Here is a 19,725-nt window from a genome sequence, read left to right on the forward strand (position 1 = left end):
GAAACACTGGTACAGTTATTTTAGCCCCCCCCCTGCTTTATTATTGCTGATTTTTTGTTATTTGGAGAAATATATTGTTCAGTTTCACTGATTATAACAAAAAAAAAGTCAGCTCTCAGTTTTATTTGATCAACTTCTTCATTATAACCAAATTTTACACTGACAAATGAAACTTTCCCAACATAAAAAACCTAACTTTGTAGAGCTGTCATGAAATCATAATCTATACGTCTCCCTGATCCCTGAATGTTCTAAGAAACAACAAAACAACAAAACAAATTATAACACGATACATTAGGGGGAAAAAAATTAACAAACACATAACAAACACATAATAAAACACATAATTCCCCATTATTGTAAATGCTGTAAAAATGATGTAAATAATAGTAAGAATATTAATCATATTTAATATTATTTTATTTTTTATATTTTATTTTAATGATTATTTAATATTATAATTTATTTATTATTATTATTATTATAAATAAGGAAATCTCTGACACCACTTCAGTTCTGTCTGATCATGTGATTTTGAATTGAAATTACTTTTATTTTACAACAAAATAAATGCATCTTTATTCTGAACTTGGAGTAGCTCACTGTAAACTGATGTCAGTGCAGTTTGTTAGTCTAACAGTTTTTAAAAAAGTCCATTTCACTTCGACCTGATGTTATCTGTGTAAACTCATGAGGCGGTTGTATGTGAAAATCCCAGGAGTTACAGAAAAACAGTCCTTCTGGCACAGACAAGTCTGCCACAGTCTAAATGAGTTTTCTCCTCATTCTGATGGTTGAGGTGAACATTACCTGAAGCTTCTAGTCTGTATCTGCATGAGTTTATTCATCGTACTGCTGCCCTGTGATTGACTGATTTAGAAAATTTCACAAACAATTACACTCATCAGTTACTGACTCTGAACATTAGGATATTGTTCATTTGCAGCACTTTTTATAAAGTTAAATAAACTTAATTGGCTAGATTTGTTAAAAAAACTGAAATGAAGAAATACGTAGAAATAATTTGCAGCCACTTAGAGCAAGTGAGTAGATAAGGAAAAATGCAGGGGTAAAAGTCTTCCCTTTATTATACCGCACAATACATTAGTCCTTCAGATATTAAATGCAGTCCCTCAGTGTTCTGAATTATGTATGTTTCATACACAGTATGAGGAGGTCAGGAAGTTAAATCAGCAGACATGCACTCCACAATTAAGCACCAAACAGACCGGAGCTAGAACAGGTCACCTGTCAGAATTACTCTGTTTAGTGTTCCGTATTTAAAACCCTCAAAATTTGGATAGAAATCATGGTTGAAAGTGGGAGTTGTTTCAGCATGAAAACAATGACCAGCATTCCTTAACAGATATAAGTAAGAATGCTCATACAGTGAAAAAGTGAGAGAAACTTGACAGAAATTGTGACATCAAGTACAGACAGATGTAGTGTGATCGTAGTGAAACAGTATATTTGCAAAAGCAAAGCCTTTGTATCCTACAGAAAATTAAAAAAATCGTGTATAAAGTAAAAAGAGGCAGCAAATGCCTTTATTCCACATTATACAGTTTCCTCATCACAGCTAGGAAAAGGTTGACTTTTTACCACTTAAACAAATCTACAGATTGTCCAACATGGACAAAATTGTATCCAAAAATAATTTATAATAAAATAACACACTCCATTCAAAGACTCTGTGCTAAAATTGATAGTACTTTAAAGTCTTTCACTGTTTAATGAAAATCTGAGGAAATGGTGTCATATGAAATACACTGTATAGAACTGGGCTTAATTCACAAGAGACAATTAAACAAGAGATCTGGATAAATTCCCTCCATGTCTTCATGTATTTCTGTCAGGTCACTAGCCTGGTGCTGCTGCTGGCCTGGTCACTGTGAGTGATGTGAACTGGTTGAGTAGAAGGTGTAGTCTGCGGCTCTGGCTCTGGCTGCCAGCTTCTTGCGGAGCTCTCTAACCTCTTGCAGCAACTCCCTCTCCTCATGGTCCAGCCTACCTCGACCACGTTCCAGAGAAACTGCACAGCAAACCCATCATCAGATGACTTTTATTTTAGAAGATAGTGTAAAAGTTTTGCTTTTTCGATAAAGGTTTTTAAAAGAAATACTACATCTAGTCACAATCCAAAGCTCAGGATTGTTCATGATTGCTCACATTAATGGGATAACATCATGGACTTAGTCTACCTCCGCAGAACTTTGCACATGCATGTCTTCCACATTTACGCTTTAGACCACAGGTGTCCAATCTTATCACCAAAGGGCCAGTGTGGGTGCAGGGTTTCGTACCATATCAAGCAGGAGCCACACCTGATTCCACCTGTTTAATCAGTTGATCCTGGTGTTCAATAGACTCAAGTGTGGCTTCTGCTTTGTTAGAATGAAAACCTGCACCACACCGGCCCTTTCCGTATAAGATTGGACACTCCTGCTTCAGAACATGCATATCATCTTATTTCTTGCATTTTGCACTCTTGGTAATTTTGTCAATTTGTAATTTATGTTTTGTGTAATTTATGTAGGCTGCTGAGAGGATTCACAGAGTAAGTAGTCCTGTACATATGACAATAAACACCTAAATGTGCAGTTTATGGATTACTGTATCTTATGTTTAAACCGTTCATATGGAAGCTTTACTCACAGCATGTGGAGTTATCTGAAGGAGACTGGTTGTTCAGACAGACAGTGTTGGTATCAGCCTGTGGGCTGCTTGGCTTTTGTAAAAGTCCTCGTGTAGAGCGGGGAGAGTGGAGCCTCCTTTCCCTCTGCAGATCTACAGGAAACACACAGTGAGTTCATGACTCAGCAAATTCATCATCAGATAGACTGATGGTCCTCAAGTCTATAGTCGTTGCTATATAGTACAAAAAAAGAGACTATAACAATGAAGTATTAACAAAAAGTAATTCATTAAAAATGTTAAAATGTCACGCACCCAATGAAAGGCAGCACCACCTCACTGCTCTATGGCTTTTGTGTTAAATTTCCACCAGCTGTATCTTAATTATTAGTTAAACTAAAACTTGAGTATTATGTTTAGATGCATAGTTTAAATGAAACCCACTCAAGGTGTCTTCTTGACTCCTCCTGTGTGTGTTCTGGTGCTGTGTGATCTCGTCTCTATGCTGGGAGAGGAGCTTCTGCTGGGCATCTGCCGTAGCTGTTCCCTGCCTTTCCTCGTCCAGCATGGCCTGCTTAGCTACCACATCATTCCACTAGAAACAAATCACGGTTACAGAGGTCGCAAAAGGCAAATCCATGTATGAGGGTGTTTAAAATAAGACCAGGCTACAAACAAACATGCACATGCTTATTGAGCATGTTATGAACAGATCCACAAAGCAGATTATGAGTTAAGCATAAAGTTTATATTTATACCCTCCCCCACATGCTATATAAGCCACAATGTGCATCGCATTTGATGTGTCTGAGTATCAGATGTGTGTGCTGCATCACTGATGGATTTCTGGCCCACATCCACTCTGCTAGTGCTGGAAACTTTCTCCCATCTGTCTAAAATTAGCTCTACACGGCGAACAAGACCAGAGAGACGAGACGTCACTGTTAAATGTCAAATGAGTAAGTGACATGACTAATAGCAATAATGGATTATAATAGAAGAAAAAGATGGATTATAATAGCTGCAGGGTGATATGGTGCATGGGTTTTTCTTTATAAACACATTTAAAACCATTATATCAAGTTATAATATACATATAAAACTGAAGTGTAGCTTCACTGGAAGTTTGTATAACAGACACATGATGTCGCTGATTCTTATAAATCATGCTGTTTCTTTAAAACATTAATCTACCTGAGCCTTTTTAAACAGTGGTGGCTCAAGTGGTTCAGGCTCTGGGTTGTTGATCGGAGGATTGGGGTTCAAGCCCCAGCACCACCGAGCTCCATTGCTGGTTAATTGAACAAGGCCCTTAACCCTCTCTGCTCCAGGGGTACTGTATCATAGCTGGCCCTGAGCTCTGACCCCAACTTCCTCATCTGGGTTATGTGAAGAAAATAATTCCACTGTGCTGTAATGTATTTGTGGCGATAATAAAGGCATCTTGCCCTCAGTTCATAAAAACGTCATGGAAAGTTAAATATGCTAAATTATTTTAAGTGGTTTTTACTGGTTCTGGGAATTTTTAACCTTCCGTAAATTTATTCTTATTATACTACTGAGAATTACCATTTACTAGGAGTCACTATAATCCTCCTCATTTCACATGCCATGAATTTTGTAGAAGCAACATAACTATAAACTATGCCTTACATGTTTGCCCTCCACTTCCATCATCATCTGAACAAGCTGCTCCTCCTTGGCGTGGGTTTCATGGCTGAGTCTGGCCAGCTGCCGTCTCTGCATCTCCTGCTCCTCCTCTGCCCTCTTTAACCGCCTGATCACTTCAGTTTGCCATTCAGTATCTGCATCCAGCTGCCCCGCCTCTGCCAGAGACTCCTCCAGCACCTACGAGAGAGGATTATCTCTATATTATAGTAATAATACTCCAATCACTGCTTAAAATTCAAGTTTAAAAGAACAGTATAATTAATGACTCTCAGTGAACAAGTCTCTGATTTGAAGCTCTTTTGATCGCTCTCTGTAAGTGGAGAGCGGTATTTACCCTTCTGGTGTCCTGACTGAGATCACCGTCTGTCTGAAGGAGGTTATGAAAGGCCGTATCTTCAATCTCAGCTCTTCGGCGCTGGGCATCCACTTCTGCTCTCACTTCTTTGCTCACACGCTCATGTTCTTTGGCCAATTGCTGAGAAAATTTGCAAAATAGACTCCCTTTATTAGACTGAAGACAATGAAAAGTGAAGACTTCACCTATGCAACATATGTCCTGACACAATATACTAAAGTTCATTATAATTACTGTATAAAATAAACAGAACACAAACAATTACATTCTCTAAGGACAGAACGTATCTTTTTCCTTAACAAACACGCTGTCAGAAGATTTTTCTAAATAATAATATATGTTCTCTAAACACCATAACAGAGTTTTCACAAAAACTAAAAAACTAGGTATGCTTTAAGAAAAAATAAAATACTATTAGTTGCTGTATAAACCCAAACTAGCACTTATTTGATTTGTTATTAATTATTGTTCATTTTATTTAAAAAAAGCCAATTATTCTGGTGCTAACTGACTGGATAAACAATTGCCTACCTCTGAAGTACCATCTAGCTTTAAGTTAAATTACATAAGGCAAGAAGAAGAAGAAGAAGAAGAAGAAGAAGAAGAAGAAGAAGAAGGTCTAAAATATTGTCTAAAATCAGATTTTTTGCTCAGTGTTTACTGTATGGTGTGTGGTTCGTCATCACTTCACTATCAGGGACTGACCTGCTCAAACAATCTTCTCTGTGCATCCAGCTCCATCTGCCTTACTTCCATATCCTGCACAGCGACAGCAGTTTCCTGCTCTCGTAATGCCATCTGAATAAAGCATGCACACACACACACAAACATAAAAAGTGTTTAGAGGGAATAAACTGAAGGACTATCATGTCTCTAAAACAATGTCACACATTACAGAAAAGTGAAAAAATAAGTAGGAAACCTTTCTCTGGATTTCATCGTCCAGTCTTCTGAGCTCCATCTTGCGCTGATTTTGCTGGTGCTTCAGGAAACGCATCCTGGCAGCATTGACCAGCGTGAGCTCTTTCACCTTTAACTCTCGTTTCATAGCAGCCAACCTGCACATGGCACAGAGTCAGTGGATATCTGCATATATGTGATAACAGCAAAGTGAAAACAGACTTTCAGAAATGTTTGCAAATTTATTAAAAAATAATATTATAATAAAATCTAAAACCTGCAGGAAGGACAACCATCTCATAATACCTGCTCAATCAGGATTTTATGCTAGACTGTCCAGACAGAAGCCACTACAGAGTAAAATGCATGTCAGGTACTTAACGAATTCTGAGACAGAAAAAAGACCCTCTAGTCTCATGGGAAATGTACTGAACAGCTGAATGTCATGTGTTACATCTGGAGAAAACCAGGTCCTGCTCATCACCTCCCTGAGAGAATCCCTACAGTGAAGCATGGTGGTAGCAGCATGACCACAATACGGTGAGCTCACTGAATAAAACCAACTCAAGAGGGCAAATGACATAGATGAAGGTTCAACTTTAATCACAGGCTAAATTGCAGACTGTGTGGATTGATGGGGAAATAACAGTGAACTCTATCTATAATTAGATCAGGGTTCTTTTAAAAGCCTCCGTATGCAAATTACACCTGAGAAAAACATTGGGAATAATCGGGTGTCTACAGATTTACTCAAATTATAACAAAATCAGTTTAGGTGAATCCTACAGTAATTTCTCTGTGTATACTTGTTCAGAAGCAGGTAGCTGATAGGATGGGATTTTATGTTGCTAGTTTAATGCTCTGCATTACCCAGTAGGTCATGTAATGTCAAAAGGCTTTCTACATAAGATGACATGACTTGGAATTTCAGACCAATTTAATGAAAAGATAGAGAGAGAGAGAGAGAGAGAGAGAGAGAGAGAGAAAGAAGAAAAAAGAGACCTGGTTCTCTGATCGGCCAGTTTGCTCTCTTCCTCTTGCAGGATTCTTCGGCGTTGGTCCTCGGCTTGCTGGAGCAGCTCCTGCTGTGTGTACCAGGCTTCATCCTCAGCCTGCTGTCTCACTGCCTCAGCACGCAGCTCCTGAAGCGCCTGTCTGCTTGCCCCCAGACATATACACACACACATTGACTACTGCTAACATAGAACATTTGTCAAAACAAGACTCAACGCCTTAGCTAGTTGCACTGTGTTTTAGGGTTTGGATATTCAGCTTTTAATAAACGCCTACATGCAAAACACATTTAGGAGTTTCCTCTGTTCTGACACACAAAAACGAGGACAAAATTAGACCTGAGTGTTAATGACAGAATAAATGCACCATGTTCACAGTCTACTCTTGATTATTTTATGTCTTGGAAAAGAAAAGCAGGAGCCCCCACCTCTCTCTGAGATACTCCACTTCTTGCTGGCGGATTCGCTCTCTCTCCTGGCACTGGTACTCCACTATGAACGTGGGATACTTGTTAAAGATTGGATACTGACCGGGCGTCAGGGGCTCAAAGTCATTCAGCATGGAGCTCGGGTGCAGGTCTGCTGGGGTCAGCTCCATCAACCGATATGCCTCCTTTAGCATAGCGCTCATGTCCACATTGTTCCGATGATGAAAAAAGTACTGCAAAGGGAAAGTGTTTAAAGAAAAACAGACACTGATAATGGGGGCTTAAATTACAAACTACTGGCTTGGTAAGCGTGAACAATTAAAGAAAATCAGATAGTGTTCATCCTTCTGAAACTATGGGATCAAGTCATTGGGTACATTATCAACTATCACACAAACTGTCCAAGGCACTAGGTCATGTGGTATAAATCTGGCAGTTTATTTGCTCAGTTATTAGTGTTTGATTGTGAGTTTATCATTTCAGATCCTTTGGTATTGTCACAACTGAATCAAATTGATTTCAGTATGTGCGCAGAAATTTACATTTACATTACATGTATGAGTATTTATTGTAAAAGAGAAATCAACACCGAGATAAATAGTTGATTACTACTTGATGAAAAATACCTCAAAGTCATCTTTGTGAGTGCAGAGAAGAAGCGGCGCTCTGCAGCAGGTCACGTAGGCCACCACGGCCATCAGGAGGAAGGAAGGATGATTGGAGAAGACGTTATCAAACAGCTTCAACCATTCGTCTCTGGTCAGCACCTCAGAGAACAGGGTTTCTAGCAGAGGCCATACATACAGCTGAGGGGGAAAAAGTGATGATATCACACACACTACCATTTGATTTTTAGTGCAAAGGATCATTGATGACTTTTTGACATTAGCTCTTATTCAAAGTGATTTAAACATGAAGAAGAACCTTAATCCAATCTCAGGCTTCCACAGGATTTGATATGACTTTGATTCATAAGGCAACAACTACAATAATATACGGTTCGATTTAGTAATTACATCAGACATACAATTAAACTGAGAATAATGAAAAGGATCAGGCTTACAGGCAAATGACCTTGGTAACCTGGTAAATTATTTACACATTAGTTTTTAAAATATAAAAACTATACTGGATTCATTTCAATTGTTCCTTAAAAATAATGGGTTATAAATGTGTTTTCAAAAAAAAATCTATCAAAATACACTTTAGTTGAAAAGTGATCACTTAAAGAATGTCTCATATGTAACCTTCACCATGATGTTGTTGTATTGTTGGTATGTAAGGGATATTCAACAGAGTACCACAAATCTTGCATGAGTTATATACTGGTCAGCTGTTTGTACTGTTAACTGTAACATCCATAAAACAAGACGCAATATAGTCAGTAATCCATGTAACACACCCTGCTGATGCTGATTCATTTTCCTTCGTTGCCTTGTGAATATAAACACTGTTCATAGTATAATATGAATATAAATACAGTCCTAGCTCTGTGTTTAAACTTTATGTTGTATGTTTATGTAGCACCAGGTCCTGGAGAAACGTTGTCTCATTTCACTATGTACTGCGTCAGCTATATGTGGTTGAAATGACAATAAAAGCTTCTTGAATCTTGAAACTCACTGTGATGCTTGTGGTTGACAGTTTTTGTATTTGTACAATGATCCACTATACTGATGATTATATGTACTGCTGAGAAGTGATATATAGTATGAAATATACTGCATGGATGAAAGAAAAAAGCACCACCTGGATTTAACTAAACAAACAGTTAAGAGTCTACTACTGGATAAGTGATAAATTATTAAGTTTCAGCTGCAGTAAGTTATTTAACTCTAACTGATGCAGTGAGGAGCTTCTCAGGAAAGTGCTTGTGGAAAAGATGTTACTCTGTTTCATCAAACAACGAAGGAGATTGTGAAACTACTAAAACTGTCCAATGCATTAATAAAACCTGGAAGGATAGTAGTGACTCATCAACCACCATTCAGGAAAAAAATTCATCTGAAATTGTGTAAGAACGGTTCAGGAAGTACGAGACATCATTTTCTCACATGAATTGGCCACCACTGAGTCCAGACCTTAACCCCAGTGAGAATCTTTGGGAGGTGTTGGAGAAGACTTTACGCAGCAGACTGACTCTCCCGTAATCAATACAAGATCTTGGCAGGAAATTAATGCGACTCTGGGCGAAAATAAATGTTGTGATATGCGATGCCAAGGCGAATGTGTGCTGTGATCAAAGCAAAAAGCGGACCAACAAAATATTAGCGTGCGTGATTTATTTATTTTTTGGCCAGGCAGTGTATAAATCAATAAAGTATATATAAAAAGCAAATCTGGTATCTTTGACATTAAAAAAAAAATTACACTAGTATTTATTTGCAGGAAAGTGACCTAAATGTTAATATGAAAACAATTCTATATATGTAGTCTACTCTATTTAATTACTGCTACAGAGGAAGAAAAAAAATCAACCTGCAAAAAAATCCCACTTACCTGGGAAGTGACACCACAGTTGACAAAATGGCGCAGGAGCTCTTTATCGTGGTGAGCCAGTACGTTCTCCACCATGCTCAGAATGTTCAGCGGGGGGTTGGGGAAGTACTCGAACCAGTGCTGGCACCAGTTCACTGAAAACAAGTGACAGAAAAGGACCAGTGTCAGAGGTGAATTCCTCCAGTTGAGTTACCTTTCGATATGTTTCTGTATATATCCTCTGCTTATACAGGTCTAAATGTAATGTTAATCCATTTGGTGTGCGTACAGATGACAGTAGCCACAACTTCAAAGCAGATGAGAGGATTGTTCTGAAAGAGTTTGACAAACGGAAACGCCAGCAGCGGGAGATACTCTGCTTCTCCGAAGATGGCTGACCAGTGTGCCAGAGCGGACAGGACCCTGCAGGTGTGTTTGAGAGAGAGAGAGAGAGAGAGAGACAGAGGTTAGAGGATATATTTCCATCCAAATATGCAATCAAAATAAAATTTATGTTGTGTTTTCCATATCATTGTCTACTCTATACATGAAAACATGTCAAACACAGCTTTCTAATTTGCACCTGATTCTACAATGAAAATGAAACACGTGAATCAAGTATATTACTGATAATTATTTCTTATTATGACCTCTGCAGTCCTCTCTGCAGTTTGTGGCTCTTGATTGGGTAGCGCTCATGCAGACACACATAAGCAGAGTGCAGGCCTTTATCTGTTAGACTGCTGAACACAGCATGATTCTCTGGAAGCTGCAGCAGAGAGCGCCAAATAAACATCCTGGAAAAAAAAAATCCCACACGTACATACAGACAGATCAGAAAACAGAAAAGACAACGGATCAGTAAAAAGCAACACGCAGAAGAATATTAAGATGATTAGCTCATGTAAAATTGTTACCTGTATTTCGCTGGATACTCTCCAAATGTTCTGAGCAATGCCTGAAGTCGTTTCTTATTAAGGCCACCAGGTAAGTCATTCTGGGTGGGCAAGGAAAAGGAGTTACACATTTGTGAAGGTCTTGAGTAATAAAAGTAAAGTAAATAAGTAATAGTAAGACATTTTCCAACATTTTCTGGGTTGCAGAAAAAGGAAAGCATGATGGACATTCAGACATCCACTATAGTCTGGAGAAAACATGTTCTCAGTTGTTTTTCAGTACAAAGCAACACTGATATTCATGTATGTGGAACTCATAATACAGTGAATAATGATTATGTTCTGAAACTGCTGGAGTTTTCCTTTAACATGAAGTAGGATAAAGTAGAACATACTAGAAAAGGGAAGGGAACAGAGAATTTAATAGAAAAAAAGCAATGTAAAATATGGAGTAAAGTAAAATAGAATGAAGTACAGTAAAGAAATCTATAGAAAAGTATAGAGTAGCATAGAAAAGAATGGAAGAGTAGAATTGAGTATAAAAGAACAGAGTAGAACTGAAGAGAATTGGGTAGAATAGAGTAGCATAGAAGAGTGATGTAGAAAAAAAAACAGTAGAGTAGTATAAAATAGAAAAGAACAGAGTGGGGGGACAAAACAAAAAAAGAATAGAGTAGATAAAGTAAAAAAAAGAGTGGAGTTGAATTGAGTAAAACAGAATAGAACAGTGTAGAGTAGAATAGAAGTGAGTAGAATAGAAATGAATAGAGTAAAAAAGAGTGGAGTTGAAAAGAGTAAAAGGGCATAGAGCAGAATAGAATGGCAAAGAGTAGAGCAGAGCAGAGTACAGTAGAGTAGAGTACAGTAAAGTAGAGTAGAGCAGAGTACAGTAGAGTACAGTAAAGTAGAGTAGAGCAGAGCAGAGTACAGTAAAGTAGAGCAGAGTACAGTAGAGTAGAGTAGAGCAGAGCAGAGTACAGTAAAGTAGAGTAGAGCAGAGTACAGTAGAGTAGAGTAGAGTACAGCAGAGTACACTAGAGTAGAGTAGAGTACAGTAGAGCAGAGTAGAGTACAGTAAAGTAGAGTAGAGCAGAGCAGAGTACAGTAGAGTAGAGCAGAGTACAGTAGAGTAGAGCAGAGTACAGTAGAGTAGAGCAGAGTACAGTAGAGTAGAGTACAGTAGAGCAGAGTAGAGTACAGTAAAGTAGAGTAGAGCAGAGCAGAGTACAGTAAAGTAGAGTAGAGCAGAGTACAGTAGAGTAGAGTAGAGTACAGCAGAGTACACTAGAGTAGAGTAGAGTACAGTAGAGCAGAGTAGAGTACAGTAAAGTAGAGTAGAGCAGAGCAGAGTACAGTAGAGTAGAGCAGAGTACAGTAGAGTAGAGCAGAGTACAGTAGAGTAGAGCAGAGTACAGTAGAGTAGAGTACAGTAGAGCAGAGTAGAGTACAGTAAAGTAGAGTAGAGCAGAGCAGAGTACAGTAGAGTACAGTAAAGTAGAGTAGAGCAGAGTACAGTAGAGTAGAGTAGAGTACAGTAAAGTAGAGTAGAGCAGAGTAGAGTAGAGCAGAGCAGAGTAGAGTACAGTAAAGTAGAGTAGAGTACAGTAAAGTAGAGTAGAGCAGAGTACAGTAGAGTAGAGTAGAGCAGAGCAGAGTAGAGTAGAGTAGAGCAGAGTACAGTAGAGTAGAGTACAGTAAAGTAGAGTAGAGCAGAGCAGAGTAGAGTATAGTAAAGTAGAGTAGAGTAGAGTACAGTAGAGTAGAGCAGAGTAGAGTAGAGCAGAGCAGAGTACAGTAAAGTAGAGTAGAGCAGAGTACAGTAGAGTAGAGTAGAGTAAAGTAGAGTAGAGCAGAGTACAGTAGAGTAGAGCAGAGTACAGTAGAGTAGAGTACAGTAAAGTAGAGCAGAGTAGAGTACAGTAAAGTAGAGTAGAGTAGAGTAAAGTAGAGTAGAGTAAAGTAGAGCAGAGTATAGTAAAGTAGAGTAGAGCAGAGTACAGTAAAGTAGAGTAGAGCAGAGTACAGTAGAGTAGAGTAAAGTAGAGTAGAGCAGAGTAGAGCAGAGTAGAGTAGAGTAAAGCAGAGTAGAGTAAAGTAGAGTAGAGCAGAGTAGAGTACAGTAGAGTAGAGTAAAGCAGAGTACAGTAGAGTAGAGTAAAGTAGAGTAGAGTAAAGCAGAGTACAGTAGAGTAGAGTAAAGTAGAGTAGAGCAGAGTAGAGTAAAGCAGAGTAGAGTAGAGTAGAGTAAAGTAGAGCAGAGTAGAGCAGAGTAGAGTAGAGCAGAGCAGAGTACAGTAAAGTAGAGTAGAGTAGAGCAGAGTACAGTAGAGTAGAGTAAAGTAGAGTAGAGCAGAGTAGAGCAGAGTAGAGTATAGTAAAGTAGAGTAGAGCAGAGCAGAGTACAGTAAAGTAGAGTAGAGTAGAGTAAAGCAGAGTAGAGTACAGTAAAGTAGAGTAGAGTAGAGTAGAGCAGAGTACAGTAGAGTAGAGTAAAGTAGAGTAAAGTAGAGTAGAGCAGAGTACAGTAGAGTAGAGCAGAGTACAGTAGAGTAGAGTAGAGTAGAGTAAAGCAGAGTAGAGTACAGTACAGTACAGTAGAGTAGAGTAGAGTAGAGTAGAGTAGAGTAGAGTACAGTACAGTACAGTACAGTAGAGTAGAACTGAGCAGCACCTCTTTGTTCTCCAGTGTGGAAACATCTGGTGGCCACATAGTTTTGGTGTGCAGTTTGCGAGCAGATGTTTTAGCTGGACGCAGTACAGCTCCAGCGTGAACCTTCATCTTTAAGCGGGACGTGTTAGCTTTCTTTCCTGCAGTTACCATTTTCACCAGGGACTGAGGAGGCTAGAGAGAAACACAGACAGACAGATTCCATTTAAGCCAGGACCGCATGTTCATCTTTACCAATGTATAAACATATAGACTATATATAAACATCTTATATTCAAATCCATACACCCGTACCATATTCAGATTCAATCGCTACTACCTTCTCTATTTTTTTATATAATTTTTTTCTAGTGCAATTTCCCACCACATTTTGCCTATATGTTGTATCTTATGTGTGTTATTTTTATTCTTATACTCTTTTTTTATATGGCTCACTGGGCAACAGTTATTTACATAGCTAAATACTACCACATATTAAATTCTAACACATTGTCTTCTCTACCTTGTTGATTTCTTGAGTAAGAGCCTGCACTTTGTACACTCTCAGAGCACCATCGTCCATCACTGCTACGATGCTGCGGCCTTTAGGACAAACAGCAGCAGAGGTAATTGCATCGTCATGAGATCCGATCTCAAAGAGCTGCTTGCACGTCTGAATGTTGATAAAACGCATGAGACCATCCTGGCTCAAAACACCCAGGATCTGAAACACAAACATTCAGGAGAAGGTCAAAATAAACTACATAAAACTATATATTATTAAACACACAATTTTACATTAAAGCTTAGGGAAGAAAAGTAGACTAAAACACTAATTATTATAATTAAAATAAATATTCACATACAGATGAAAATGTCTTTGTGTTGTTATTTTATTCAGTAAAGTTTCACTCCCTGATGTGCTCCAGTACCTGGCTGGATCCTCCATCAAAACTGTCAGGCAGGAAATCGAGGTGCCTCACAGTCCGCACTTCTTGTGGCATCTGTATTATTCTCAAGAGCTCTTTACTGTCCAAACTCCATAAATGAATAAGGTTCGAGCGGCCAGCTGCAGCCAGCGTCTTTCCATCTCTGCAGACAAAGATACATCACTTAATACGTCTGCATCTAGAAGATTTATTATTATTCTGTAGTTAATTATTAATTATATCATGACTCCTTAATCTGCTCTTGTGTTAACTGAATATACTTGTTTGGTTTTTGTTGAGCAGCAAGACTGAGTGAATGCTGACTTTCTTAGGCATAGTGGGATGCAAATAAATAAATGTTGTGAGGGCAGAAGTAGAGCAAGACAGTTTATATCCAGCATTTACCCAGGACATCCTTTCAACACACTTTGTACTTGTTTACTTTAAAGCAAATAGTAAATTAGTAACAGCTCATACACAGGGACAGGTATGAGGGACTTGCTGGTTAACAAAGTAATATGGTGAAGATAGGAGATGTTTAACATTTATGAAAGAAGTCTCAATTATTTGTGTGTGTGTCTGTGTGTAAGCAACAAAAAGAGAGAGAAGCTAGCAGTGGAATGACTTATAGCTATAATGTAGTGAGAGCAGGAACTAACTCACGTCTCAGACGTCCCACAACATTAATTCTAACAACCATCGGGTATACATGGAGTAACACACTCCAGACTGGTCTGCTGTATGAATATTTGGGGATGGCTTCCTTTCTAAGTCTTGCTTTTCTGTGTTTCTATCTCATTTTGTCTCATGGACTTTTCCTTTGCCAATCTCATCCCTGGCTTACTGATTAGGGATCAAAATCTAGATCTGGATATCTTTAAATCTGCTTTGTGAAAAAGAAATCTCCGTGACTCCAATAAATTGAAAGTTTGTGCATTTACATAAATGCATTTTCCTGTTACTGGGCTAGCTAAACTATTTAGATCAGGCGCTTTTCTTTTCTTTTCTATTCCAAAGTTTCACGCATGATCATAACAATCTGCCAAATAAAAGTTTATTGAATAAAAGTTTTATCTACTGTGTGACAGCAAACGCCTTGTAGTGTATCCGGGGTCCATCCTGTGGAAGTGGTAGCTGATATTTGCAAAACAGCGTGTCACTTTCCCAAGCAAAGATGGAGTCATCGGTAAAACAGCTCAGAATGGTGTTACCCAGTGGGAGAAAAAACACCTAAACAACCGATAATACAACAATAAAGCACAAACAAATAAGAAAAACTTACTGTACATATAATAAAATGTATAGTGTATGCTGTAGGATATGAAGGGGTACAGAAAGATGTATTGACTTTTACTATTACTGGGGGAAATATGTTGTAAATAAGTTGGCTGTTGTACATCACAGTGCTGCTGGACAGTGTTGTCCATAACAGCAGCTCTGAGTGTAGTTTACAAGGATTACACATTAATACACTTGTCCTAAACTGTTAGCGTTTTTATAGTAATAACTTTAACATGGTTAAAAATGTGTGTAATCATTGACATTCATGCAGCATTTTACAAGTTAGAAAGTTAGAAACAGATCATTCCGATCCAACCAGAACCAAAGGGTTAAAAAGATGTGCTCAGACCTTTTGTATTCCCACAGACTGGCGCACATTGAGTTTCCTCTTCCTCTGAAATGTGTCCAAGTCCCAGAGCTGAGCCGTGTCCGAGGAGGTGCTGATGGCATAACGCCCTGATCCATGGACCGACAGAGAAGACACGGCTCCCTCATGACCCCTCATCCAGCTCACCAACTGTTTGGTCTCTGAAACACAGAGCAATCATTATATGAGACAACGGCAACCACAATGGCACAAAGTGAAATTCTTGGCTTTAACCAACTGAATGTCCATCGCCCCACTAAAGCAGCCATCATGGCAACCACTATGGCAACCACCAATGGACAGGGTTCCAAGCCATCACAGGACACAAACACACACATTTACAAACACACATTCACACACTTACACACACACACACATTTACAACACATGTTTCTGGACTGGAGTACTCGGAGGAAACCCCTGATGTGGATGCAGAACTCGAAGCACTAACCACAGAGATGCAAGGCAAACATGCTAACCACTAAGGGTAATAAATCTAACACCCCAATGTTGATTATTTCCTATAAAAACATGCCCAGAAATGTTTTATTCCTTATGTAATTTTTTTTTTAAAGAGAGATTCATATAAATATGCCAAGTCACTGATATATAGCCATAATTATATCTGAAAAGGTGAAGAGGGCATGAAGAGTGTTCTGCATCATTACTGCAATAAGCCATGTTTTGTGGTGTGAAAGCTATGGGACTGTACCTTTATCGAAGCACTTGATGGAATAATCAGAAAGAGCAACCAGATACTCTGTTGTTCTGCGCAGGCTGAAAGCTAGCGCTGTACATGCTTGTCCTGTTTTCTGTACCAGCTTGAATCTGTTAAACGGCAGTCAGTATGAGATGGACACCAACGTGACAAGTACTGTCTGATTTATTGATTACTGATTTATTTCTTTGTTTACGTTTTACATACTTGTTTCTGCTGATATCAAACACGTAAATATTCCCATGGTGATCACCGGCAAGAAACGCCTCTCCAGTAGTGTCAAACGCCACCTGGAGGAAGCGAACGGTCTTACTTTGGTAGCCAGCTGCGCTGCGAGTTATCGTCAGCAGGATCCTGATGGTGGGAACAATAGTGAATGGTTTTAACTGTTTTGAAGTTGTTGTATTTTTCAGAATTATTCAGATGTTTTATATTAAGCAGCCCATCCGACACTGCAGCAGTATACAGACTGCCCAACTGTGCCAGTCCTAAAGGTACAATCAGTGATTAAAATCCAGATATTAAAATGATTGAGATTTGGTATAAAGGCAACAGACTGCAACAAAGGAAACTATTGTCCAGCTTGATTAACAGGCCATTAAATGCCATGACCTCTTATAAAGAGATCAACCTGTCAAGTTTACATAGCTTTTTATTTCAACGTCACACACCCAAATTTATACAAAACACTCCAAAAGAAACCCATAAATTAAAGAGACACAAAAACTGGAAAATACTGAACAGAAAGGCTGATGTCAATCATTTTATAGACACTATACAGGCCATGGTAGATCCTGGGGGCGGAGTTTCATGAACATGGGCGGGGTCAATGAGTCAAACCCTCCTACTAAAGCACTAGAGACCTACAGTAATCTTAAAAAAGAGGAATAAACTAAAGATAAAATAATAAAATATTAAGTTAAATAAATATTGAAAATTGAAAATATTGAAAAATGAAATTTAAAAGCAGAAGTAAAAAATGTAAGCAAAGCATTAAAAAAGTAAACCTAATAGCATGCATCATAGACATCTACAGCTATAGTGCCAGCCAGGATTTTCAAACACCTCAGTGTGTGTGCTGGACTGTAGAAAAGCTCATATTAAAGAACAACATTATGATAAAGTGGCACAGGCAAAGCAGCTCTAATTCTGCACTGAAATAAAGCTACAGACTCGTTGTTACACCTTGTAAGTGGTCAGTAAACGTACCAAAAAAAACTGCAGAGGGAACAGATGAGCTACAGTTAATCATCACATCCTGATGATCCTAATCACTGATCACTAATCCTGACCACAGATGTAAATGTTAAAATACAGCCTTTCCTTTTCTTCACTGAATACCTGTACCTTATAACTAATACCGTAATAATAAACATACTGTCTACACATTTAGGACTGTCTGATTGTATGCTGTATACAGCTCTACAGAAATAATCATTTATAATCCCATTACTGAGTGTAACCTGGGTTTCCTTTTCAGTCTTCTATCATCACAGCCTCTGTTGCTCAGCAGAAACCTAAATCTACATGCAGATTTCTGTAAAGCTGCCATGTGACAATATCTGTGGTTAGAAGCACAATATAAATAAAAGAAAAACTGAATTGAAAACAGGAATTGAGTGTAAAGGAAGTGGCCTTAATGAATTGTCCCCTTGAGTACAAGCTAAATGAATCTCTGATCAAGAGTTTTGGTTAGGTGAAAAAGAGAAGAGGAAGAATAACAGAGAACAGAAAATATTGATATAATAATCAATGTATTGTATGTACCGTATTGGATTTACACCATGCCATGTTTATCATATTACTGTTATTAGAAAAAACCCCTCAGCTCTCTAGTACAGTTATCAAAACAAACCCTCCAGCAGGGATCAGGAAACGTCAGCCATCAGGTTAAAACTTACCCATTATTTGAAGGCACTGGTTTTCGGTGCCACAGCTTTCCGTCTTCTTTATTAGAGATCTGTAGAGTCTGCATGATCACAGCCTGGAGCCTGGAGCTCACTGCATCATCACTGCTACGCTAACAACCTGTTGCTAACAACAGACCCGGACTAACGTTAATAATTAGCTGATTAGACTATAACACCCCCATTAAGACACTTTAAAAGAGTTATTTCATTAATGAAATGTGTTCTTGTATAAATAAAATAAAATAAATAAGCGTAAAGTGCTATTACGCTGTTAAAGAAACATTCGTTTGTATCTAATGCTACAGCAATATTAAACCTACGCGCGTAGCTGTTTGGTACCGGAAGTATACACCGGATGTTCGGTTTTCAATCCCAAAAGGACACTATATAAGTGCACTACATAGGCTTGAAACAATGGCTGATATCTGCGACATGTAAGTGCACTACGGAAAGGGAACCATTTGAGATACGACCGCAAATTAGCTAGTCCTGTACTCATTCTCAACACCTAAAGCTTTGTAATATTTGGCAAAGTGAAAGATAATAATAATAAAAAATTAAAATTGACATTATAAGTATCAGAGTGATGGTCCTGGCTGGCAAAACAGTATGATGGAATCCCACCTCATCTTAAAAATAATTTTAGACACTCAAAAAGTCGAGCCTTGAAGTGTTTATAAGGGGATGGGAACTGAATATCTGACCAGGAGACAGCCATGGACAGAGCCACTTGGGGACTTTCACACCGTCACGAATCTGCCATTTCATCTGTCAGCTTGTGACAGCAAAGAATTAGTACCTATAATGAACTCAGAAACTACAGTGACCGAATAGACCCTCATGGGCCATTGATTGCTGTTGTAGAAAGGACATTATTTAGTTACAGTTACATTATTTACTGTCCAGTGTCACCCAAATGAGGATGGGTTCCCTTCTGAGCCTCGTTCCTCTAAGGTTTCTTTCTCATATAATCATAGGGAGTTTTTCCTTGCCACCATTGCCACAGGCTTGCTCATTAGGGATAAAACAGTTTAATTATTTAATTTAATAATTTATTTTTAGTTATTTTTCCCCCTCTCCTTTCTGTTTCTCTTTTTTTGTAAAGCTGCTTTGAGACAATGTCCATTGTAAAAGGTGCTATACTAATAAATTTTAATTGAATTAACTGAGGATAAGGTGACTAGAGTCAGACCAGTATCCTGATATCTTCCAAAGCTACTATAGCAAAGTACCATATGACACTTTAAAAAAAGGTTGAAAACTGTGAAATACTAGATTTTAGGTTTTCACAAACAATAACTCATATCTAATTTTTATTCATATAACTAAACATTAAAACTAATCAACAAAAGCTACATGTCTGGCCAAGTGAAGGACAATAAGATGTGGCAATAAAGTGACATTAAAATGACATCACAAGCACCAGGGTGATGGTCATGGCGACTGAGGCAGTATGATGAAATCCCACCTCATCATAGAAATGCAAGTCATTTTAGAC

At 38.3% G+C, this 19,725-nt stretch overlaps 1 protein-coding gene across 1 annotated transcript; it reads right to left on the reverse strand.

The window, feature by feature from the left end:
• Positions 1-524: 524 nt before the first annotated feature.
• tbc1d31 (TBC1 domain family, member 31) lies at positions 525-18,569 on the reverse strand. The gene is made up of 22 exons (XM_058401694.1): positions 18,219-18,569; positions 16,525-16,671; positions 16,312-16,427; positions 15,582-15,760; positions 15,030-15,181; positions 13,955-14,114; positions 13,546-13,746; positions 13,047-13,217; positions 10,397-10,476; positions 10,130-10,276; positions 9,769-9,902; positions 9,501-9,634; positions 7,628-7,807; positions 7,002-7,234; positions 6,563-6,715; positions 5,583-5,718; positions 5,366-5,458; positions 4,640-4,780; positions 4,288-4,482; positions 3,079-3,229; positions 2,656-2,787; positions 525-2,032 (listed from the first exon to the last, which is right to left on the reverse strand). The coding sequence occupies exons 1-22, from the start codon at positions 18,290-18,292 to the stop codon at positions 1,887-1,889; spliced, it is 3,255 nt and encodes a 1,084-aa protein (XP_058257677.1). The 5' UTR covers positions 18,293-18,569; the 3' UTR covers positions 525-1,886.
• Positions 18,570-19,725: the final 1,156 nt, after the last annotated feature.

This window comes from Hemibagrus wyckioides, linkage group LG01, assembly GCF_019097595.1.
Source record: "Hemibagrus wyckioides isolate EC202008001 linkage group LG01, SWU_Hwy_1.0, whole genome shotgun sequence".
NCBI lineage: Eukaryota > Metazoa > Chordata > Actinopteri > Siluriformes > Bagridae > Hemibagrus > Hemibagrus wyckioides.